General features: G+C 40.5%; 3 protein-coding genes across 9 annotated transcripts in view; 2 read left to right on the top strand and 1 right to left on the bottom strand.

Moving 5' to 3' along the window:
- LOC116310275 (FERM, ARHGEF and pleckstrin domain-containing protein 1-like) overlaps positions 1-899 on the top strand; it is a 71,737-nt gene extending 70,838 nt beyond the window's left edge. For all 4 annotated transcript variants that reach the window (XM_039606824.1, XM_031727032.2, XM_039606825.1 and 1 more), the window contains exon 28: positions 2-899. In XM_039606824.1, coding sequence (XP_039462758.1) covers positions 2-77 — 76 coding nt within the window. In that variant the 3' untranslated portion in view covers positions 78-899. The remainder of the gene's footprint in view (position 1) is intronic.
- LOC116310277 (gamma-glutamylaminecyclotransferase-like) lies at positions 655-4,649 on the bottom strand. Of its 3 annotated transcripts, XM_039606827.1 has the most exons (3): positions 4,596-4,614; positions 3,493-3,593; positions 655-2,748 (listed from the first exon to the last, which is right to left on the bottom strand). In XM_039606827.1, the coding sequence occupies exon 3, from the start codon at positions 2,746-2,748 to the stop codon at positions 2,254-2,256; it is 495 nt and encodes a 164-aa protein (XP_039462761.1). In that variant the 5' UTR covers positions 3,493-3,593; positions 4,596-4,614; the 3' UTR covers positions 655-2,253. The 3 variants fall into 3 exon arrangements, with proteins under 3 accessions (XP_039462761.1, XP_039462760.1, XP_031582897.2); XM_039606826.1 differs by lacking the exon at positions 3,493-3,593 and having other exon boundaries at positions 4,596-4,649; XM_031727037.2 differs by lacking the exon at positions 4,596-4,614 and having other exon boundaries at positions 3,493-3,612.
- On the top strand, positions 3,098-11,034 carry LOC120436231 (cell surface A33 antigen-like). Of its 2 annotated transcripts, none has more exons than XM_039606830.1 (3): positions 3,098-3,275; positions 10,136-10,474; positions 10,633-11,034. In XM_039606830.1, exons 1-3 carry the CDS (start codon positions 3,236-3,238, stop codon positions 10,770-10,772), a joined length of 519 nt encoding a protein of 172 aa, XP_039462764.1. In that variant the 5' UTR covers positions 3,098-3,235; the 3' UTR covers positions 10,773-11,034. The 2 variants fall into 2 exon arrangements, with proteins under 2 accessions (XP_039462764.1, XP_039462763.1); XM_039606829.1 differs by lacking the exon at positions 3,098-3,275 and adding an exon at positions 8,551-8,814.
- The last annotated feature ends 10,643 nt before the right edge of the window (positions 11,035-21,677 follow it).

The following is a 21,677-nucleotide window of genomic DNA, read 5'->3' as shown; positions in this document are numbered from 1 at the left end:
GGTGGATGGAGGTCATCCGGAGCGCAACCTGCTCTACCAGCCGATCACTGCCGAGCACCAGGAAAGACCTTTACTGAGGATTCCTCCACCTCCACCTCATACTCTCTTGAGTGAAGATCTCGACTGCACAAACACCAGGAAAGACTCTTCCAGCTGCACACGCAGACACTAATTATTACCTCTGACTCCTTACACAGACTCCACTCAGAGGTCTTCTCTCTTCACCTTATTATTAACACACTTTCCACACCATTAGTGTCTGATTAGCAAAAACTATCTGCAGTCATCCACGATGTAATTCTATGTGTAATTTTTCCATTTGTCCTTGTCAACCTGGCAGCACCACATTGTGTTATTTTTTTCTTCCACCAAAGCGAGAGAAAAGGCAAACCCGAGCACGGGCGAAGGATCTGAATCACTTTGGCCTCACTCTCTCCGTGCGCTCCTCTGGTTCACTGATTTTTGGCTGGTGCTTTATAATATTTTATATTTCTGAAAATGGATGAAAAGTGTCTTAAGATCTGAAATAAACTTTATGTAGAAAGCTGTGTGCATGTTGACACAAGAATTGTGTTTTTAATTGTATGACAATCTGTCTGTATGTAATTTGATGACTTAAATGTAATGTAAGGTTGGACACAATAAGAAATCCTGCAATGTTTTTTTTTTTATTAAGTCATCCTTTTTGTACAGTACTTTTGACACTGTGAAATATCCTTAATTCTTTTTTTCCTTTGTCTTGTTTCAAAACACCTGAAACCTTCTTCCAAAGCCAACAGAGATTTCGCTGGTTGATTGCCAATTACCTTCTCTTCAGTATTCTTCAAGTTTTATGGATTTTACTATTTTAAAATAAAGATGAATAGATTGTGTTCTTATGGAACAAAATGAAACATAAATGAAAATTTCTTTTTTTTTTCTCTCTTTTTGAGTTTATCCCCTAGAGGGGATGAACACAGCACATGGAAGATCATAAAAAAAATATCAGGGTGAATTTTTATTTTCGAGGTGAACAAAGATGTGCGGAATGTAAATATTAAACACATTGTCTGCAGATTAGTGTAAAATCAGAGTTCATATCTGTGTACTACTATAAATGCTCCAAGCCTAGGGTGTCAAACTCAGTGAAAATCTCCTTTCTGTCAGTATAAACACATTTAACTACACATTTATAGTGCAAATCATTTTTTCTACTGTAGTAAATGAAAAGAAATTTTAAAAATCTGAGATCTTTATCAGTGTGAAAAGCTGTAAAAATTTCCAAAGCCCCCCCCCCCACAGTGGGTCAAATTGGAAGCCTTTGCTAGGCTGAATCTGGCTCCTGGACCTTCTGTTTGATAGCACTGATAAGAGCAGGGGTATCAAATGCCACAATGCGTTTTGTTTAATGGCAATGACATCACACATTCATCAGTCATTTCCTCCCAGACTTCTATGCAATCACTTTTTTATGAAGCACACAGGCTGGCCATACAAAAGAATGCAGGTTCAAGGGACTTGTACATTAGCTTCACCTGGAAGTTAACGGTAGTGCACAGCATCAGGCTGGAGTGATTTTCTCAGGGACATGGAGGTTTGTCTGTTTCTAAAATGATGCTTTTACATTGAAAGAGGAAGCTGACAAATGGGTGCACGTGGTTCAGAGAACGCTGCCCCTACAGCTTATATTTACTATACATGTGCAATTATTGAACTGCAGATCCGCTTTTCTATTAATATTTTCACATTAGTGAGAAACTAGGTGGCCAGTACCCATGTTTACAGTGCAGCAATTCACAACATGTGAAAGGATTTGCATATAAGACTACAGTACGTGCTGTATCTTTGCATTATTAAAAGTGCATGTGTTTAGCGTTTAAACCGGTAGTGTCATAGCAGACATCCAACCAAAATATTTAGCGTTAAAGATATAATTCATGTTACAGCAAAACGCCAAAAAAAAGCTTTCCAGTTTGATCATAATGCTTCCCAGATGATTATAAATCATAAAAATAAAAACAAATTTGTAAACAACATTATTAATGTGCAACTTTCAGTGGCACAGTGTGCCCTTTTCCTTCTCTACACTATCCTTATTTTGATTGTACGCCTGGCTATCTGCTATTAAAATGTATTTGTCTTGTGATTTCTTTCAATTCCACACACGACAGGAAACAGCACCCATGTCCAGGTGTTGTTTTCCCGAGAGCTTCTCCACCTATTCTGCTAATACCAGGTAGAGGTCCATTTGTCAGTTGCATCAGCACGGTGAGATCAGTCCCGCTCTTCTCTACGCTTATATTTGAGACCGTGATCTCCCTCTGCGTCATAGCTCTCGTAGCACGGCAGTGAGGGCCAGTCTGGCTTGTACGTCGTGGTGGTGTACACAAACACTTCCGTGATGCTACCCGGTGACAGCATCTCCTCTCCTTCCATCTTCCCCACCCACTCCTTCACCTCCAGCTGGACCACCGTCCGCTGGTACATAGTTGGGACGCTTTCAAAGTCGTCCAGGAATTTCAGCATCTGGTCATCCACTTTGTAGATCTCCCCGTGCACTCGGTGACCCTGGCCAGGGATGTCGAGAAGGAAAGGGATGTTGTACTCGGTGGTGATCACTAGTGGGTATTTCTGAATGGTGAACGCCGAACCCAGGTACTCGGCCTTTCCATTGTTGCTGTCAAACATGCGGTAGTTGTTGGGCTGCCCCTTCTTCAGAGTGCCGTAAACAAAGACCCGAGTCATGAGGCCAGAGGACCAAAGACGCATCTGTGGTGTAAAGAAGGGAGAAACATCTCTGTGAGCAAATTCCCAGCAAGTATTACTGGCAAAAATATATTTATACAATTTTAACTATTACTCTGTATTATATCAGTCACTTGTGCAGAGGTGCATATTTGATCTAATTTAAAATGACCAGACCTTCAAAATAAAACAAAGTCAAACTCAAATCTAGGTAACACTGTTTGGGAATCTGCACTCCTTACACGCATTAATTAGGAAAAAATCAGCAGATTAACATTACATGCACAGATTAAACGTGACTATAATAAAACACTTCCTACACACCAACTGTCAGACTGGATCTGCACACATACCTGTCATGCTGTGACTTGTGAACTTGGAGCCTGACCTGACTGGATCTCTTTGGATTGATTATTAATATAAAGTACAGTACGTGCTTAATGATTAACAGGCTTAGAGATAATCGGACAGATACTTTGGTGAGCTGGGAGAAGTCATTCAATGACAGTATATGAGGGAAAAACGCTGTTTACACCATGTTATGCTTATGGGTAAGTTAACAGTCAGTTACAATTATCAGGCAACCACGTCATCACTGTGTAATGAAAAAGCATAAGCTAGGCTACCTTAGAGTTCCTCAAACCTGCTCGAGCTGCAAGAACAATATCGATACCGGAAGTACAGTTTTAATACACACGCTGTGAAGTGACACACGGTTTTCTGCTTATCTCCCAGTCATAAAACTAACACAAAGAAGCGCAAACCTACCTTGAATAAGCAGTAGCTCTACTACTGAAAAAAGCCGTCACTGTCTCTGGATGGCGCATGCGTGGAAGCAATCCAAATAAAGGCGGAAACAACAGAGGGCGCTAAAGTGATAAAGAAAAAAGGGCATCGTGGGAAAGGACCTAGAAAAAGGGTTATACTATACTGTCTATACTATACTGTCCTGGTGGACATGACAACACTTTTTTCATGGTTACATACAGTTTTAGACTGATGTGGGCCAAAGCCTAGCACATACTTGCCAACCTTGAGACCTCAGAATTAGGGAGACATTCAAAGGGGTTTTTACAGTGTTTACTTATCGGAAAAAAATAAGTTAAATGTGGGGTGTCCAAATTCAGAGGCTGCGTCCACCTGAGGACCCGGCCTTCGCGGTCTAAGTGGGCCGGGTCCTCCGAAAGCCGGGTAGACCGGAAATGAGCGACTGTGAAATTGGGGGGTCTAGCCTTCATAATTACGTCACCTCTGCTGTCTGCTCCTTGCTGTCTAAATAAAATAAAATATAACCGGACGCTTGCGTAGATTCTCGACCATCTCACACTTCTCTTTAATCAGTTTTCTGTTTGACATTTATTCAGCTGTGTGAAAACCCCAGAGGAACCCTCCCGAGGGATTAATAAAGTTTTATTTAATCTAATCTAATCTAATCTAATAACTTTAATCTCAGCCAAACCGATTTACTCACGAACAAATAAAACACTGAAAAAGGCCAAACAATAACATGTTTAAGTTATTTGAAGTTTACACAACTACATTCTCGCCTGAAAATATGTTAAAAGTTTATTTTGCGACCCAGAAAGAGTAATAAGAGTAATATTAATACTATAGCTGCAGTAGTAGTAGCCATTGTTGGAAACTGGAATTGGCTGGGCCAATCTAGGATATGGTTTTTCAATTTTGTTGTCCGGGTGGAAAATCGGGAGAAATTGGGGAGAATGGTGGCTCCGGGAGATTTTCGGGAGGGGCACTGAAATTCGGGATTCTCCCGGAAAAATCGGGAGGCTTGGCATGTATGGCCTGGTATTGCCTGTAACGTTATTATGACGGACACATTTTATGAGTGAACTTGACTTTAAGTGACTTACAGGTTTCTTTGAAAAATACTTTGTTATATCCAGGTTCTTCCTTTTTGCTGCCATCCTCCTCTCCTCCTTGCAGGTCCTCGCAGCGCAGGCTTGTCGCTGCTAAAACTAAACAGAGCTCCCTGAAAGGCACAGCCAATCACATTGGCCATATTTGTCACATGAGGTAGGACTCCAGTAGAGAGCGTAATTTAACTCTTTCTGCACCGCTGGGCGAATGAGACGTTGACAGATCTTTTTTTTTCTTTCTATCGGGTTTGTATTTCTTTACTCGAAGAGATCAAATTATTGGTGGGGACAATTCAATAATCGCTGGATATTGGTGGGGACATGTCCCTTCCGTCCATGCCAAATCGACGCCCTTGATCCAGTTAGTACGGTGGCCCTGAGAGGCCAAACGGACTGCAACTTCAGAAAACACTTGCAAAAAGAAAAACACTTGCAAAAAGAAAAACGCTGCAAAAAGAAAAATGCTGCAAAAAGAAAAACGCTGCAAAAGCACACAAAGCACAACGGAAATAGGAAAAAGACAACGGAAATGTTTCTGGGAGACAATAACCAGACGGACCAGTTGCACGAACCAAAACATGTATGTATGGCTGTATCCCAATTCAGGGACTGTTTCCCAATTCAGGGTCTGCAGCCTTAAAGTACGCAGCCTTAACGGTCCTTAAGGGCCGCACTCAAAGACCGCTGAGGCCGGCTTGTAGGCTTGTGAGATGGGACGGTCTAGCCTCCGTCGCGCTGCCCAGGTTGCCTAGCAACCATGATACTAACAGCTGGAAACGTTTCATACAGCTTTGTTTGACAGAAATGAAGGAGAACATATTTTGTACATTTGTTTCTACATGAGCTTTGTGTGATTTGATAAGTATCTGAGGCTGATGATTTTTGGGCTTCATTTCTGTACTGAACAGTCATTTAAGATTAGCTAGTAAATAACAATTAGCTCATGTTGTTCATGAGACTAAAGTCATCTCACTTTGGTAATGTAAATATAATATGGCCAATATTTTATTAATCATTATTAGTTATTACAGCAGTGAACATGAACTCTGTGCCAAACACTGAGCTTCAGTAAAGATTCAAGTTGCATTTATTTATATTTCCTATCACCTTAAATCTTCACTCAAAGACAAGCATCTTTGACAGTGTATATATAGATGTATTATATATAAGAGACAAATATTGTTTTTTTAATATGTTGGCATTACTAAATTTGGCTCAATGCTTATATATGTGTGGAAGAAGCAAATGTACGAGCTGTGATAACTGTGTCTGATAGAATGAAGAGTAGACTGATACATTAAATATCCCTTTATTGGGTGAGAAAATCAGACCATGTCATAACTGCTTTAAGTCATACAGAATAGATATCAGAGCCTTAAACAGGCTGACTTCTGCTAAATGGGTCAAACTGGGCAGAAAGTCTACAAACACATAACATCCTTATAGAATATGATGTAACACTATAGATCAACTTACCTCAGAATATATAAAGCATATAAACAATTACAGCAATATGATGCAACAAACACAGCAGTACTACTAATCCAAAATACTCAAAGCTTCAGTAGAACTGAAACAAACATTTATTTTAGCTCCATTCTGCTGCTGATACATACTTTAGGTTTCTGAATATTAAACTTGTTGCTGCCTTTCATAGTGTGTAACTTGAAGGCCCTGAGTACTTTCTCCCACACTGAAAACACTGGGATGATAAAATTATTTGAACATTACCTAATAAGACTGATTCAGGACAGACAATTAGTTATTTTAAACTTTTCTAGCAGTCCTTCACAAACAGGGAACAGTCTGTCTATTCTCTCCATCTGTCAGCTGCTGCTGGCTCTTCCTCCTCCTCTTCCTCACACACTGCTGAGTTTGTCCAGGTGGATCATCAGGGTGCAAAGCCTCACAGATGATGTGCAGCAGTGGGTCCCTCAGTCTGTCCTCACTCTGGACACTTGCAGTTGTCGCACATGGAAATCAAATGTGTGATAAGCTGCAGGATTCAAACACAAGTGTAACTTATAAATACATGTTCATACTTTTATTCCACAATCAGAGAGAAAGAAACAGAGACAGAGTGCAGGACAGACAGACAGGTGACAGTCTCAGGTGTACACACTGCTACAAAACAGCACAAGAGAAGGAGGATTTAGTGTTTGTGTTATTATGAGTGCTAAACAAGAAGAGTTCCCAGATGGTCCAGTGGACACATGTGTGACTCCTGTGATTAAAGCATCTTTCTTTCAACTTAACGAGTGAACGGTCAGCTCGTTCAAACACACGTTAAAGTCCGTTTGGCTCGACACCACCGAACAGAGGCAGCAATATAACATAGCTAACATTAACAGTGCAGTGAATCCTGCTTGTGCCGTGATATTCAGGACTGCAAACCGAGCAGCATCACTGACTTTCAGCTTGTTGTGTTTGTGGATATATGACTGACTTTAATTATCCATAAAATCATCAGATTCTCTGTAAGATTAAGGTCGACTATCTAACGGCGTATAAAGTAAAGGCTTTAAAACAAAGTAAATGCTGAAAGTACAAACATCGCTAATGTCACATAACTTTGCCGGCATGTGGCCAACAGTAATGTTTTAATGTTCCTCATTATTAAACATTTGCACATAAATAAGTGACATAATATTCAGAACTTACTTTTGAAAGTTTACTCTTTGGCCGCTCCACTTCTTTGAAGTGTCTCCCAGTGCACTTGTTAGCATGTTTTGGTTCGTGCAACTGGTCCGTCCGGGTATTGTCTCCCAGAAACATTTCCGTTGTCTTTTTCCTATTTCCGTTGTGCTTTGTGTGCTTTTGCAGCGTTTTTCTTTTTGCAGCGTTTTTCTTTTTGCAGCATTTTTCTTTTTGCAAGTGTTTTTCTTTTTGCAGCGTTTTTCTTTTTGCAGCATTTTTCTTTTGCAGCGTTTTTCTTTTTGCAGCATTTTTCTTTTGCAGCATTTTCTTTTTGCAGCATTTTCTTTTTTTGCAAGTGTTTTCTTTTTGCAGCGTTTTTCTTTTTGCAGCGTTTTCTTTTGCAGCATTTTCTTTTGCAAGTGTTTTCTTTTGCAGCGTTTTTCTTTTTTGCAGCATTTTCTTTTTGCAGCGTTTTCTTTTTGCAGCATTTTTCTTTTGCAGCATTTTCTTTTTACAAGTGTTTTCTTTTTGCAGCATTTTTCTTTTTGCAGCATTTTCCTTTTGCAAAGTGTTTTCTTTTTGCAGCGTTTTTCTTTTGCAGCATTTTCTTTTGCAGCATTTTCCTTTTGCAAGTGTTTTCTTTTGCAGCATTTTTCTTTTGCAGCATTTTTCTTTTGCAAGTGTTTTCTTTTTGCAGCGTTTTCTTTTGCAGCATTTTCTTTTTGCAAGTGTTTTTCTTTTTGCAAGTGTTTTCTGAAGTTGCAGTCCGTTTGGCCTCTCAGGGCCACCGTAAGTTAGATAGGATAGGTTAATAAATTGGATTTAACTTAACCACAATACTTTGCCATGGGTTCTTTATAAACTTGAGTTGGGGGGGGGGTGCGGCAAAACCCACGCTACACCCGTGCTTTACTTCCGCTCCAGCAAGTTTCAAAACAAAGTCCCGCAATTAAAGGAAAATTACAAAAATGTTCCTAACAAATACAATGAAGAACATTAAAATAATTCGTTACAATCGCTATGATTTTGACGACTGAAATTAGCTGCTTAATTTTGTTCTGCCCTGCCTACTGAGAAACCTGACACCGGGTCATTTGCGTACTAACAGCGATTGGATGTTTAGCCGGGGGGAGAGTGGATGCGCACAAACGGAGCACGGAGGAAAAGAGCAAACGAGACATGAAACCTATCATGTTTGACTTAAGGGGGCAGGACGTTTGTTTCAGGGGTAACGCCCCCTCTTGCCCGCCCCTACGACACACGCCGAGAATCCCGACACTGACGTTGAGGTCCATCCCCTACTCATGCTCACTGAGGTACCGCAGGGCTTTTGCCACCCGGTGGGGAACACACGGTTTTCGGTGCTTGTCAGCGGGTCTCTCATAAATCTGCTGCCCTGTATAACCGGAGTATTAGCGATTATTTTCCAGCAACCATTCACGACCGGTCGGAAACTTTTTACACCAACTTTTGTATCACTCTGATCTAATCAGGACCCTAAAACTACAAATAATGGATGTAACATCAACCTGCTGGACTCTGTTGGTCTCCTTTATTTTCTCGATCATGTCTGCAGGTGAGTTAAAGCATGAACCTGATTTTTTTTTCTTCATACCGCGTTATTCTGTAACAACACTTATTATAACAACACACCTTCACATCACGGTTACGATATTAGCCAATATCCTCTACTTTGTGCAAACTCAGTCAGCTTCCCGCTATCACTGTGAACTTTTTCCAGCATTAAGACCAGTCGTGTTCAGGCCCCCCTCCTGTGTTTCAGGACATGGTTGACATGTACATGGTGGACATGGTTAGCCCGGTCAGGGACTTAAAAACTCCCATCCCATTTCAAGGTCAGAGGAGAGACTGCACTACCCGTGTTCATGATGCTTCTCTCCGAAACCAAACACGATCCTTCTTCTTCTATAACGTCGCCTGGATATCCTCGTTAAACTTTCTAATAACGCAGCGTTTGTGTTCAGAAGGTGTTTCTACCATCTGTCTAATGACTGAGATAAAACAAAACATTCTTAAACGAAAGAATCCGACAAAAGAAGAAGCGGATAAACGTAAGGCTGTCACAACCAAACTCTCCCGGGAGCAAGCCCCCCCCTTAGTCTAAAAGAAAAAAACCACATACTTCCTGTATTAGTGGGTTTTTGTTTTTTTTTTTGCTTTTTTGATTGCATTGGACTAAAGTGACTGAAAAACGGTTACCAAACATCTGTAAAATATGTTTACGTGCTATCTGTGTTATATAAAAAAAAACTTAATATCTTCCTGCTTGGTTCTACAAACAGGTCTCATTTAAAATAACTGTTGAAGCGGATTCCTTCTTGTGTGAGTTTGTGTATGTTGTTTTCATGCAGAAGGCTTGAATTAAAGCCATGCTGTATGTCCATAAGTAGTAAACGTCTTTAGACATACACTGTATAATGTTAAGGTGTAATATTAATAATAACTTATCAAATATATAAATAATTAATTGTATTTAGTAGTCAATAAAAACTACAGAGCTCCCAAATCAAAATCTGTTATAAATTGCTTGACTTATATGTTTAAACCATTTCATGTACCGCAGTTATATAAAAAACTTTTATTGTGAAAAGAAGAAAACACTGTCACTGTAATGATCCTGTGTGATGCCCACACAGGATTACAGCTGTTTTTTGGGCTCTGTCTGTCTGTCATTTTTTTTTGTTTTGTTTTTTGTTTGTTGCTCACAACCTTAAATTTCAGATTTGTTTGGCTGAATTTTAAGTTTTCTAGGAGTTCATGCCATGGTCTAGGAAGATCTCCAACACAACAGGCTGAAACCATGACTGGCTGCTGTACAAGTGAATAGTTGTACTTTGACCTTTAACCTCTCTGCTCTGTGTTGTTTCCTGTTTCAGATCAGGAAAACATCACAGCTGAGTCTGGACAGAACGTCACTCTGACATGTCGAGCTCCAAACATCAAGAATGATCTTGTAGAGTGGAGCAGAGCTGACCTGGGAGATGAATATGTGCTATTTTACCGGGATGATCTGTCTGTTTCTGATCACCAGCATCAATCATTTAAGAACCGGGTGGATCTGCAGGACAGACAGATGAAGGATGGAGATGTGTCTTTGGTTCTCATGAATGTGACGATTAATGACACTGGAACATACAAGTGTCGTGTTCCTTTGGACAAAACACACTCATCGAATCCCATCAGCATCATCTTCCTGAGTGTTGTTGATCCTCCAGGTGAGTGAGTAGAGTTGAGTGTGTGTGTGATCAGAGGTGAAGCTGCTTCCTGGTTGTTGATGTTTGTTTCTAAAGATGTTGTTGATGAGACCTTGTAGAAAGCAGCTGCTCTGAGTGATGTGATCAGCTGACACCTCACACCTGTTTCTCTCCTGCAGCTCCACCAGGAGGAGCCACAGAGGATGGAGATGGAGTTGGTAGACGTCATCATGGTCGACTGATAGCTTCTGTTTTGTGCCTTGTTGTAATCATTGTTGTGTTCTTTAAAATATTTCACCATTATTGTGATCCCCTTTGATGACAACAACAAGAAACTAAAGCGACAGATGACAGACTGTATCAAACCAAAGTGCATCAGCCTGAGGTGTAGTAGACAGACCAGTTTCTTTTTCATCTCCTGTGTTTCTGTATGATGAGTGAGTGTCTAATGTCTAGGTGTGGGAGTGGGAATGGAGGGGTGATGAGAGGGTGTAATGAAGTTGATGTGTGTATTTTCTTTATGCATTTAATGTGTACAGCTCTTTGAATGACTTCCTTACTGTATGAGAAGTGCTATGTAAATAAAGTTTTTAGTGATATACTAAGATTAATACTTTATTTATGCACCAAGCACATTGCAAGAAAGTCACAAAACACAATTTTTAAACTTGCCTTGTAACATATATACATGACAAACATGTTGTTTGGTGTAAAATTCGTGGTGGATTCAAACCCAGGACCTTGTTGCTGTGAGGCACCAGTGCCATCACCCAGTGGTGACAAAGCCTGAAAATCAGCACATGTTCCCTCAGTCGTACAAAGCAAATGTTTTACATTCAGCCTGATTTGTTTTTCTTCTCCTCCATCATCAGTGATCAGAGGTCTGCACTGTGGAGCAGGATTTAGTCTCATCCAGGTAACTTCAGGGTTAACCCTGGTTTTACTGTAATATTAAGATGGTTCACTTCTCATTCCCAGTTTATGCTTCAGTGGGAAATCTATGCCGTGACCAACTCCTGAGGTATCTACACATGGAGTTGACACAGCCTGCTGCTGTGATTGGCCTGATCAGCGCTGTTGACTCCTCCTGTGTATTTCTTGCTGCTTTTTTTTTTTAATAGATTTTGAATTTATCATTGAGAGGATAATGATGATTGCCTCAGTATAAAGAATAATAATTATAACAATTGTGAGAAAGTGTTCTGATAGCGTCATTGCTGTGTTGTAAAATCGTACAGCGGGTAAAATATTAAATAATTTCTATTTAGATATATTTATCAAGCTGCTGCTTATGTAAAATTGTCACCAGGTGTAAGTAACAACACATCCAATCCACACGTGCATTTTGTTTTGTGGCCCACATTCGGCTGTGATATAGACATCAGTGTGGATTGTACAATGATTTTATGACTGATGGATGTGAAACAGGACTTATTTCTATTTAAAATGTGTGTACTGTACATATTTGTAGGCTGAATGCTGACCTCATCCTCAGAGCACTGAGCTGTGAGTGAGTAACTTAGAGTCAAGGCCATCTGCACTCTGAGAGGATGATGACTGGACTATTACTTACTTTGTCTGTGGGTTCATTGGTGAAGCTCAGATGTTTCAGCACCAAGGACAGCGAGTATCTGCTCCACTCCAGGGTCTGTCCGTCTGCCTGCAGTGAGCTCTGTTACCAGAAGGGGAGGACCGGCCTGTGGGCCACCACTGCTTGAGCTGTTGTTGGTAAAGGAGAGCAGAGTTCGCACACAAAGAGCTGAAGTATTAAAAACAATAAAAAGTGTGACTGCTGTCACTGTCTGTGCATGTTTTATTTATTGGGATTTGAACTTTTCCTGTTCACGGTGAACTCTGGTATCGCTCCCTGCTCTAGCCACTGTTTTCAGTCACGTGACTGACTCACTACCCTGGTAGGTAAAACATTACTCCATCATGACTCCAAATAGTTGACAGACTTTCCACCTGTCTGGAGCCAAGACTGCTTGGATCTGTCCATGGAGGAAAAATTAAGATATGAATTTTGTATCACCATCATTTCATAAAGATATAAAGTTAAAATGTCTCCAAATGAATATTTTCACACCCAGAAGTCATTAAGTAAAAGAACACAGACCTTAGTGATTGAAGTGATTGAAATGCATCTAAACTTTGATTGGTTGTTGTTGGCAGACAGGCTGGCCTGAGTGTTTCACAAACTGCTGATCTACTCTGATTTTCCCACACAGCCATCTGTGGCAGAGTTCACAGAGAGTGAAAAAGAGGAAATATCCAGTGAGCAGCAGTTGATGTCAGAGGTAATTCAGTAAAAGGACTAGATGCTACAAGCCCTGATAATGCATTGCTTCTAATGGAGAAAGTCCTTAATCTGGGCTCTATCCTGGCCATTTGTGGCCACTTCACTTTTTTTTTCAAAAAAAAAAGAGTTTTTTTTTCAACCATTTTTGTTCTGTTAATGGAAATGGAAATGGAATGAAACTTCCCAAAGGTGTGTATTTTTTTCAGATTTTTTATTTTCAACATCAGCTCCTTAATAATATCAATAATATTCACTATACACCAAATTGTTCCTCTTGACTCTATCGTGGCCATTTTTGGCCAATTGAAACCCATTATAACCACCTTTTTTGATTCCTTGTTATTAACAGTAATATATCATGCGATTTAGTTAAAATTGCTTTCATTCTAAACTCAACACATGAAAATTGTAGTTTTTAATGTTTTTTTACCAAATTTTTTTTTACCCATTTTTGGCCAAGCAAGCAATTTCATGTAATATTCTGAGTTTGTAGTAGCGGCCTTTGATGGCCTACCACACTCCAATGGACCAAAGTAATGAAACAATTTTGACATAGGTTTGATCTTAAGGATCTAATAGTTTGTGTTTGTGCATGACATTGCAGCACAAACATGTATTTGCAAGATAGACTGGAATAAATAATGACGCATCAAACTAGAGATGGACCGATCCGATATTACGTATCGGTATCGGTCCGATACTGACCTAAATTACTGGATCGGATATCGGCGAGAAATAAAAAATGTAATCCGATCCATTAAATATCAAAAAAACACCTCACAAAACTTGCGACACGGTGTAACTCGCCTCATAACCGTAGCACGTAGGAGCAGTATGCATCACGTTATAGAGCAGCTGTGTGTATTTGTAGCCTTGCTACCAAACCAGCATTTCATCTCCGAGGAAGTTATCCCAGAGAGAAGTAAAGCAAGTGTGTAAGTTCATCTCTGAATGTTTGTAAAGCGTTCCCATGTTAAGCTTAACAACCGATATATGGAGCGACTGACTCTCTCTCTCCCTCACCTTCCTGCGGCTACTTCAATCGTGAAACTGCTTAACGATCAGCTGATCGGCTTTTCTGTCGCGAGTCCGTCTCTCTTCTTTGTTTTTGGTCCACTTTGCACCAGAAAGAGGAAACCAGCGGCTGAACAACAGCAGCACGTTTAAGCTTGATAAGCTGTTGTTAGAATTTATTTAATATTACTTTCTACACCAGGATCCTTTTCTACGTAGCTGACGGCTGGTAACTGTGCAGGGGCGGATCTAGCAAAGTGTAGCCAGGGGGCGATAGGGCATGAACAGGGAAAAGGGGCACAAAGACATACTTTTCTTTCTTATTCTCATTTAAAATGCCTAGCTTTTAATAAATAATTATCTGAATCTTACACCCAAAGTTTTAATCTGATTTAAAATGTATAGAAGTCCATTACTGTGTATAGTAACTGTTAAGTCTAATATACCCTAGTAAGCTATAGTACTTTTTTCTTTGAGAAGGTACCATCTGTGAATTCTGCAATTCTGTTGAAGAAAGATGTTGAATCTATTTAATTATTCTTGAAAAATAATTTATTTCTGTGCATTTTTTTTCACCCTGCATCAAATTAAAGTTGATTACATCGATTAAGCATCATGAGGGTGGGGGGTGGTTCCCTATTTTTTTTTTGTTGGGAGTTTGCAACCCTATTAGTTAGGTTGCTTAATATTTCTGCTAAGTACTCTTTAAAATACCAGAATAGGGAGGATTAAGTTTATTAGATTGATCAGTGTTCCTGAACTATGAAATATTTTGGGTGCAGTGTATTTTTTTACATACAGGTATAACAGAATAGCTTTAGTGTTGTTGTTTATTTAAACTTGAGTATGAACTTATACAAAATGCAGCAAGATATTAAAAAAACAGTTTTATTGATTAAAAAACACACTATATCGGATTCATATCGGTATCGGCAGATATCCAAATTTATGATATCGGTATCGGTATCGGACATAAAAAAGTGGTATCGTGCCATCTCTACATCAAACATTATACAGGCTGCAGTGAATTTCTGTGGATGCAGGCTATTGAGCTTCGAGGTTCCCAGTCAAACTTAGCTTTGAAGCACATGTTAAAAGCACTTTTACTCTTGTATTTTTCATAAAAAGAGACCATACCCAAAATATTAACTCTAGAAACAAAAACAAAAACAAAAATACAAAAACAATCACAGGACGTTTTGCAGAGTTCAAACCTGCAGCTGCAGCGCAAACAACAACAAACACTGTTTGTAAACGTGTCCTGGAGTTTATGCAGGTGCAGACAGAGCTACTGCTGTAAGTAAGCCTAACAGCTTCCAGATCATTTATTCTGGCAATATGGCAAGAAGGTCATCACTGCTTCAAGCACTGTCTATATGATCTGGTCAGAGAGCAAGGACAGCAAGCAGTCCTCTGCCCTTGAAGAAAAGACATCTGCCCAAGATGAAGAAACTTCCTCTCCAGAAGATGAGGGGACAATCTCCAAAGAGGCTGACCGCATCACCACTGATGAAGAGTACTAGCCAGTGCCTGAATCCTCTTCTTTGGGGGAGGATTGGGGTTGGGGGGCATGCAGGTGGAGGCCGAGCAGCTGATGGAAAAGAACATAGGAGCATTTTCTGAGACAGAGGAGCCGGTGACTGAGTGGATCCCTCATGAAAGGAAAACCATGTGGGTCCCACTACTGAAGAGAGACTGCTCTACAATCCAGTACCCACTGGTATCAAACCAGGTCTCACCCTGTATGCAGTTCCCTGCATTAGCAGCCTGAGATCTACTTTTGACTTTTTTATAACAAAGGAGATCTTTTAGCTGCTGTGCACCCTTACAAACCTGCACGGGAGGCGAAGGTGTGAGGACTGGAGGATTATAGATGAAGTGGAGATGTGAGCCTACACCAGAATAAACCAATACATAGCATGTTGGATGACAACACTGGAAGTTCTCAGGAAGTAAAAAATGGCATGGGGTTCAGACTCCAACTGACGGAGGAGCTCTGAGGACAACGTCTTTACTTTGGTCACCTTGGCAGAGGAACTCCTCAGATGAAAACTGGCACAGGGGAAACAACCCAGAGCTTCCTCCCCAGCTCCTCCAGTTGCAACAGAGGAAGATTTTGTTTTCCGTCTATGGCTTCACCAGAACTACCACGGCAACATCCCACATGCCAAAGCAACGGAGGAATGTGCTTCTTTTGACAGCAACACACATGGACCAGCAGTCAGTGATGGGGAATAAAGGACGCATGGAAGCAAAAAGCAATCCTGGACTACAATAGGTACAAATGCAGCCTGGATAACTTAGAGAGGATTTTGGCACCTCGAGTTGTAGAAGGAAAACTAACTGATGGCTGCTGGCTCTTTTCTCCAATCTCCTGGATGTCTTGGGATACGATGCCTTTGTCCCGCCGGAAACAACTTCACTGAAGTGGGGGAGTCCTCTACAACCAACAAATGAAGAGTGATCCTTCACTCTTCAAGGGAAAAAGAAGGAACACACACATGTAAAGGAAGCACTTAAAACATGCGGCTATCCTAATTGGGCGTTTATAAAGTCAGCAAAGATGCACAGAAAAGAAGATCAGACACCAGCGAGGCCGGATAAGAAAGACAGACGCAACAACATTGTCATCCCCTATGTAGCCGGTGTATCAGAGAAACTCAGGAGAGTTTTCTCCAAGCATGACATCCCAGTGTACTTCAGACCCAGCAACACACTCAGACAGAAACTGGTTCACCCGAAAGACAAAACTCCTAAACAACTTAACAATGTGGTGTATGCTGTACAGTGCAGTGAGGAATGCCCAGACCTCTACATTGGAGAGACCAAACAGCCACTTCACAAGCGCACAAGAGCCACCTCCACGGGACAAGACTCTGCAGTCCATCTGCATCTAGAGGACAAAGGACACGTTCACGTTCCTAAATGACGAGATCGGACAAAATCAGAACCATGTGTAATCAATCCACACATGTTTGTTTATTTTCCTCAAATTATTTTGGAAAACACTATTTAACGTCATTAAAGTGTTGGTTAAGGTTAGGGATATGGTTAGGGCTGGAATGCATGACGTGTTTTACCGCGGGATTGTCATTCTACTGGATTTTACCCATAACTCGGTGCGTAGCATAAGAACGTACATGGTCACCTTTGTGACAAATCGTAAGGATGTTACGCCTCGGGAGTGAGAATGGGTTGGTAAATCACATGATATAGTGGGGCAAGGTCTCACATGGGCTCACCTGAAACCTTGGCTGACAGTGATCCACACCCATTTTCTCACTGTGGCTCATGTGATTAGGCAGAGGATCAATAGGGGGTCCATGACCCTCTTAGGGACACTCCCAGTAGAGCTGGGACTTTCAGATGAGGGATGAAACGTCTTCAAGAAACTTAAAGAAGTCCAGACACTTTTCTTTCCCAGTTCCTTAGACTGCAATGACTTGGATTAGTGAGAACCTCCACAGACAGATCACTGAAAAACTTCACTTTGTATTTACTTGAGTTATTGTTTTCTAATTTCGAAGTTTGTTTGATCTGAAACACTTCGGGCTTTAACCTCTCTGCTCTGTGGTATTTCCTCTTTCAGACCAGAACACCATCACAGCTGAGACTGGACAGGACGTCACTCTGATATGTCGAGTTCCAAAAAAGGACATTAGAGTTGGAGAGTGGAGCAGAGCTGACCTGGAGCCAGAGTATATCTTTACATTTAGGAAGGACTATTTTGATCCAGACGACCAGCATCCATCTTTTAAGAACCGGGTGGATCTGCAGGACAGACAGATGAAGGATGGAGACGTGTCTTTGATTCTGAAGAATGTGACGATTAATGACACTGGAACATACGAGTGCCGCATCCTCATAGATGAAACACAATCATGGATGCTCATCAGCAGCATCTACCTGATTGTCGCTGATCCTCTAGGTGAGTCAGTAGAGTTCAGCGTGTCTGTGATCTATTATCTGTCTAATATTAAAGTTTGTTTTATCTGAAACACTTTGGCCATTTTATTCTCTCTGCTCTGTGTTTCCTTTTTCAGACCTGAAAAACATCACAGCTGAGTCTGGAGAGAAAGTCACTCTGCCATGTCGAGCTCCAAACAACAACATCATAGCTGTAGAGTGGAACAGAGCTGACCTGGGGACAGATAATATCTTTTTATATCAGGATAAGCAGTCTATGTTAGACAACCAGCATCCATCTTTTAAGAACCGGGTGGATCTGCAGGACAGACAGATGAAGGATGGAGACGTGTCTCTGATTCTGAAGAGTGTGACGATTAATGACACTGGAACGTACAAGTGTTGTTTCTTCATGAGGGGAACAAATCGTGGGAAGAGAGCTAATCTGAAGACTCACTCCATCAACATCATCAGCCTGAGAGTTGATCCTCCAGGTGAGTGAGTAGAGTAGAGTGTGTGTGTGATCAGAGGTGAAGCTGCTTCCTGGTTGTTGATGTTTGTTTCTAAAGATGTTGTTGATGAGACTTTGTAGAAAGCAGCTGGTCTGAGTGATGTGATCAGAGTGCAGTAGATAATGTCTGACAGCAGTTTGAAGAGGAAATGGATTCTGTTCTGTTCTTCACTCATCACCTACCTGACAGCTGACACCTCACACCTGTTTCTCACCTGCAGGTCAGACAGGAGGACACACAGAGGATGGAGGGAAGGAGGCTAAAGGCAAGAAGGATGGATCTGTTGGACTGAAAGTTGGTCTCTCAGTTGCTGTTATTGTTGTTGCTGCTGTTGTTGTTTTTTTGATCTACCTAAAACAATGTAACCAGATTCAATATCAGGCTCCAGTTGAACTTCAGTCTGTTTGAAATGTTTCCGTTTTTTTTCCAGCTGATCTGATTCTCTGTTTCAACTTCTCAGAGGTGACACTGAGCATTCAGAGCAGGGGCTATTTTAGCCCATTTTGAATCAAAGCACCCCCAAAGATTTCTTTCTTTCTTTCTTTTTTTTTTTTTTTACAATATTTTGTAATATTTTCTGTTTGTGGGACACACTACTAAAAACATAAAAAGCATACAGTACTTAATTGAGATGGAACATTTTAACAACAAAAGTATAGATAGATATATATAGTTAGGTAGCAGTCAGACCATGTTTCTTATAGGCTGAAAAACATTACACCAGGTAACCTGCAGTGTTGAAAACGTGTTTCCCGACTATGTTTGCTACAATCCGTCCTGCTCTGTAGAAAAATCATTGACATTTGACCGTCCTGTTGCTCCCATTGAAATGTATATAACCTATTTAAAATCTAAAACTTAACATTGTCCGTAGCTACTGTTGTTACCACTGTCCTGTTTGAAATGCAATGAGAGAAACTGGTTATTTTGTCCTATGTGCATGTGCCGATATTATGCATGTGCCCATTAACCTTATAACTCCTGGTGTGTGTGTGTGTGTGTGTGTGTGTGTGTGTGTGTGTGTGTGTGTGTGTGTGTGTGTGTGTGTGTGTGTGTGATCCAGGTAAACGTGTAAGATTAATAAAGGATAATGTTGGTTCAGTGTTTCAATATTTATATCCTTTATTAGATGTACATGTGGTTTGGTCATTTGCCTTTTGGTTGAAAGTACACTGAGAGAGGACTTTTTTATTAGTGATCTTTATAGTATTTTGTATTCAATTAGATTTAAAAATCTATTTGTGTATGATTGTCAGTCCAAAGAGGGAGAGAGGAAAGAGGAGAACCTGAGGAGAAAGTACAAGGTCAGGAAGAACCAGGTAAGAAAACAGACAGGGAACAGTGACAGGCACAACAGAAACTGTTAAACTGACAAAGAAAAAAACAAACAAACTAATTTTACTCATAAAATCTGGAAGTTGTGTCCTCCCTATATTAAAGCTGCTATACAGAATCTGCAAAACAAACTGGGTTGTCAGCCCTGGCACTGCATTACCATATTGAACTTCAGTCAGAGGAAGTCACAGTTGCCAAAAACTTTTTGAAGCTCAAGAGTGAGGCTGGTGCCGTTCCAGATATGTTAACATTGTACAATCTTCTGGATAATCAGATCTTCCCCACACTGAAAGCTGTTGTTCAGGTTGCCCTAACAAACCCAGTTAGCAGCTGTAGCTGTGAAAGGTCTTTTAGTGTCTTGAGTCAGCTCTATACCTGGCTGAGAAGGACCATGGGTCAAAGCAGACTCCAGCACCTGGCTGTGATGTCAGTTGAGAAAGAGATGCTTGAGAGACTTGACCACCAAAATGTGATAGACAGATTTGCCAACCTCAAGGTGAGGCGACATAGGTTAAAAGAAAAGAAAAAATCTGCAGAGCCACAGTAGTATCTGCAGTAAAGATCTTTTCATACATTGTATACATTGTACCAGAGGCCAAGGTGTCTCCATTTTTCTAATTTTTTAATAATATTTTGTACATTTCAAGGACTCGTCTATTTTTGGAGTGTATTTTCTATGTATCTGTATTATATTATACATACACATTAAAAGTGAATCTCTGTGCAAAAAATGCGCTCAGTTTACTTCTTACTCACCATGAGCATCATTCATTATTCTCCCCAGTAATTAAGGTTAGGATATGTATTTTTAAAAAAAATTCCAATCCATTCTTCTTTTGCAGCATTTAAATAACCTTTATCAGATTTGATGGTTTTGTTACAGACTTTAAAAAAGTGTTTTGCTTTTCTTTCACAAATGTGGGGATTAAATTGTGTTAAAATGTACAAAACAGTGATGTCATGTTTTGTGACGAGGAACAGGCACAGAGAGACTTGATGAATTTAAGAATCTTATGATTTAATAAAGAAATTTGCAGACTTGCACAGAGAGGATAAAATTATGATGACTGATAGCGGAGACGAAAACAACAGAGGACGAGGACAGGGAGGAACAGGGGTCTAAATGCACCAAGGAGACAGTCAGAGGGAACTCGGGACAACTGGAGACATTTAAGGATGCAGGGACTCACAGAGATGGGGAAGAAGTCTCATCGTGACAAGTAAAGTTTATCTTGCCTGGCTGGGCAGCTCTCTGGGTGCTCAGCACCCCCAAAGCTCTGATCCTAGAATCGCCCCTGGGTTTTATACTATACTGAAGTCAAAATTAAGCAAAAAACAACAACAAATAAACCACTAAACATTAAATACATCATTAAACATCAATATTTTTCATTAACTATCTTGGAAATAAGATTATTAATGAAAAATTAATTATATGTATTGATTAATTAACTTTGTCATTAATTAGCCCTGCTGTAGACTGGCGATCTGTAACCTGCCTCTTGCCCTAGCCGTGCACGTCTCCTGGCATTACAACACCACTGTGTCCATGGTGGACTTTAGCATAGCTGTGGAGGTACCACTACCGTGTTCCTGCTCGTCTTTCTTCTCCTGCCACATTCTCCATTTTTCCTTCACACCTCTGACTTTGGAGTCCAACTGCTTGCGTCGCACTTGTTTACCACTGTGTTGTCTTCTTCTTTGCTCAAAGAACCATTGCCCCAATATCCTTTGTGTCTTTTCTTTCTGCTCATATCTGTTTTTATCTTTCTCCATTGGTGTCAATCTTTATGTCTATTTCTGTATCTGTGTGGACTAACATTAGTAGAGGCCATCAGTAGTGTGGCCACTGAGTTGATGAGGCCCCTCAGCAGACTTCAGGTGCCACATCTCTTGCTTTGTTTTTGTACCAGCAAACTAGCACAGTTTCTCTTTTAGCGACAGCTGCTGGATTAGGGAGGCTCTGCAACAGCTGCAAATGTGTTGAGCCTTACAAATCAGAAAGAAATTAATAAATGACTTTGGTAATAAAGAAGATAAATACATATTTAAAAATCCCTGTAAGTAGTTTGCAGGATATTTATTCTGCTTATGACAAAGCAGAATAAAAGTTTATCCCCTGGAGGGGACGAACACAGCACAGATCATACAAAAGAAA

This window comes from Oreochromis aureus, linkage group 23 (genome assembly GCF_013358895.1).
Source record: "Oreochromis aureus strain Israel breed Guangdong linkage group 23, ZZ_aureus, whole genome shotgun sequence".
In the NCBI taxonomy this organism is placed as follows: domain Eukaryota; kingdom Metazoa; phylum Chordata; class Actinopteri; order Cichliformes; family Cichlidae; genus Oreochromis; species Oreochromis aureus.
Note: the sequence above shows the minus strand (reverse complement) of the source record. Positions and strands in the feature narration are given on the sequence as shown.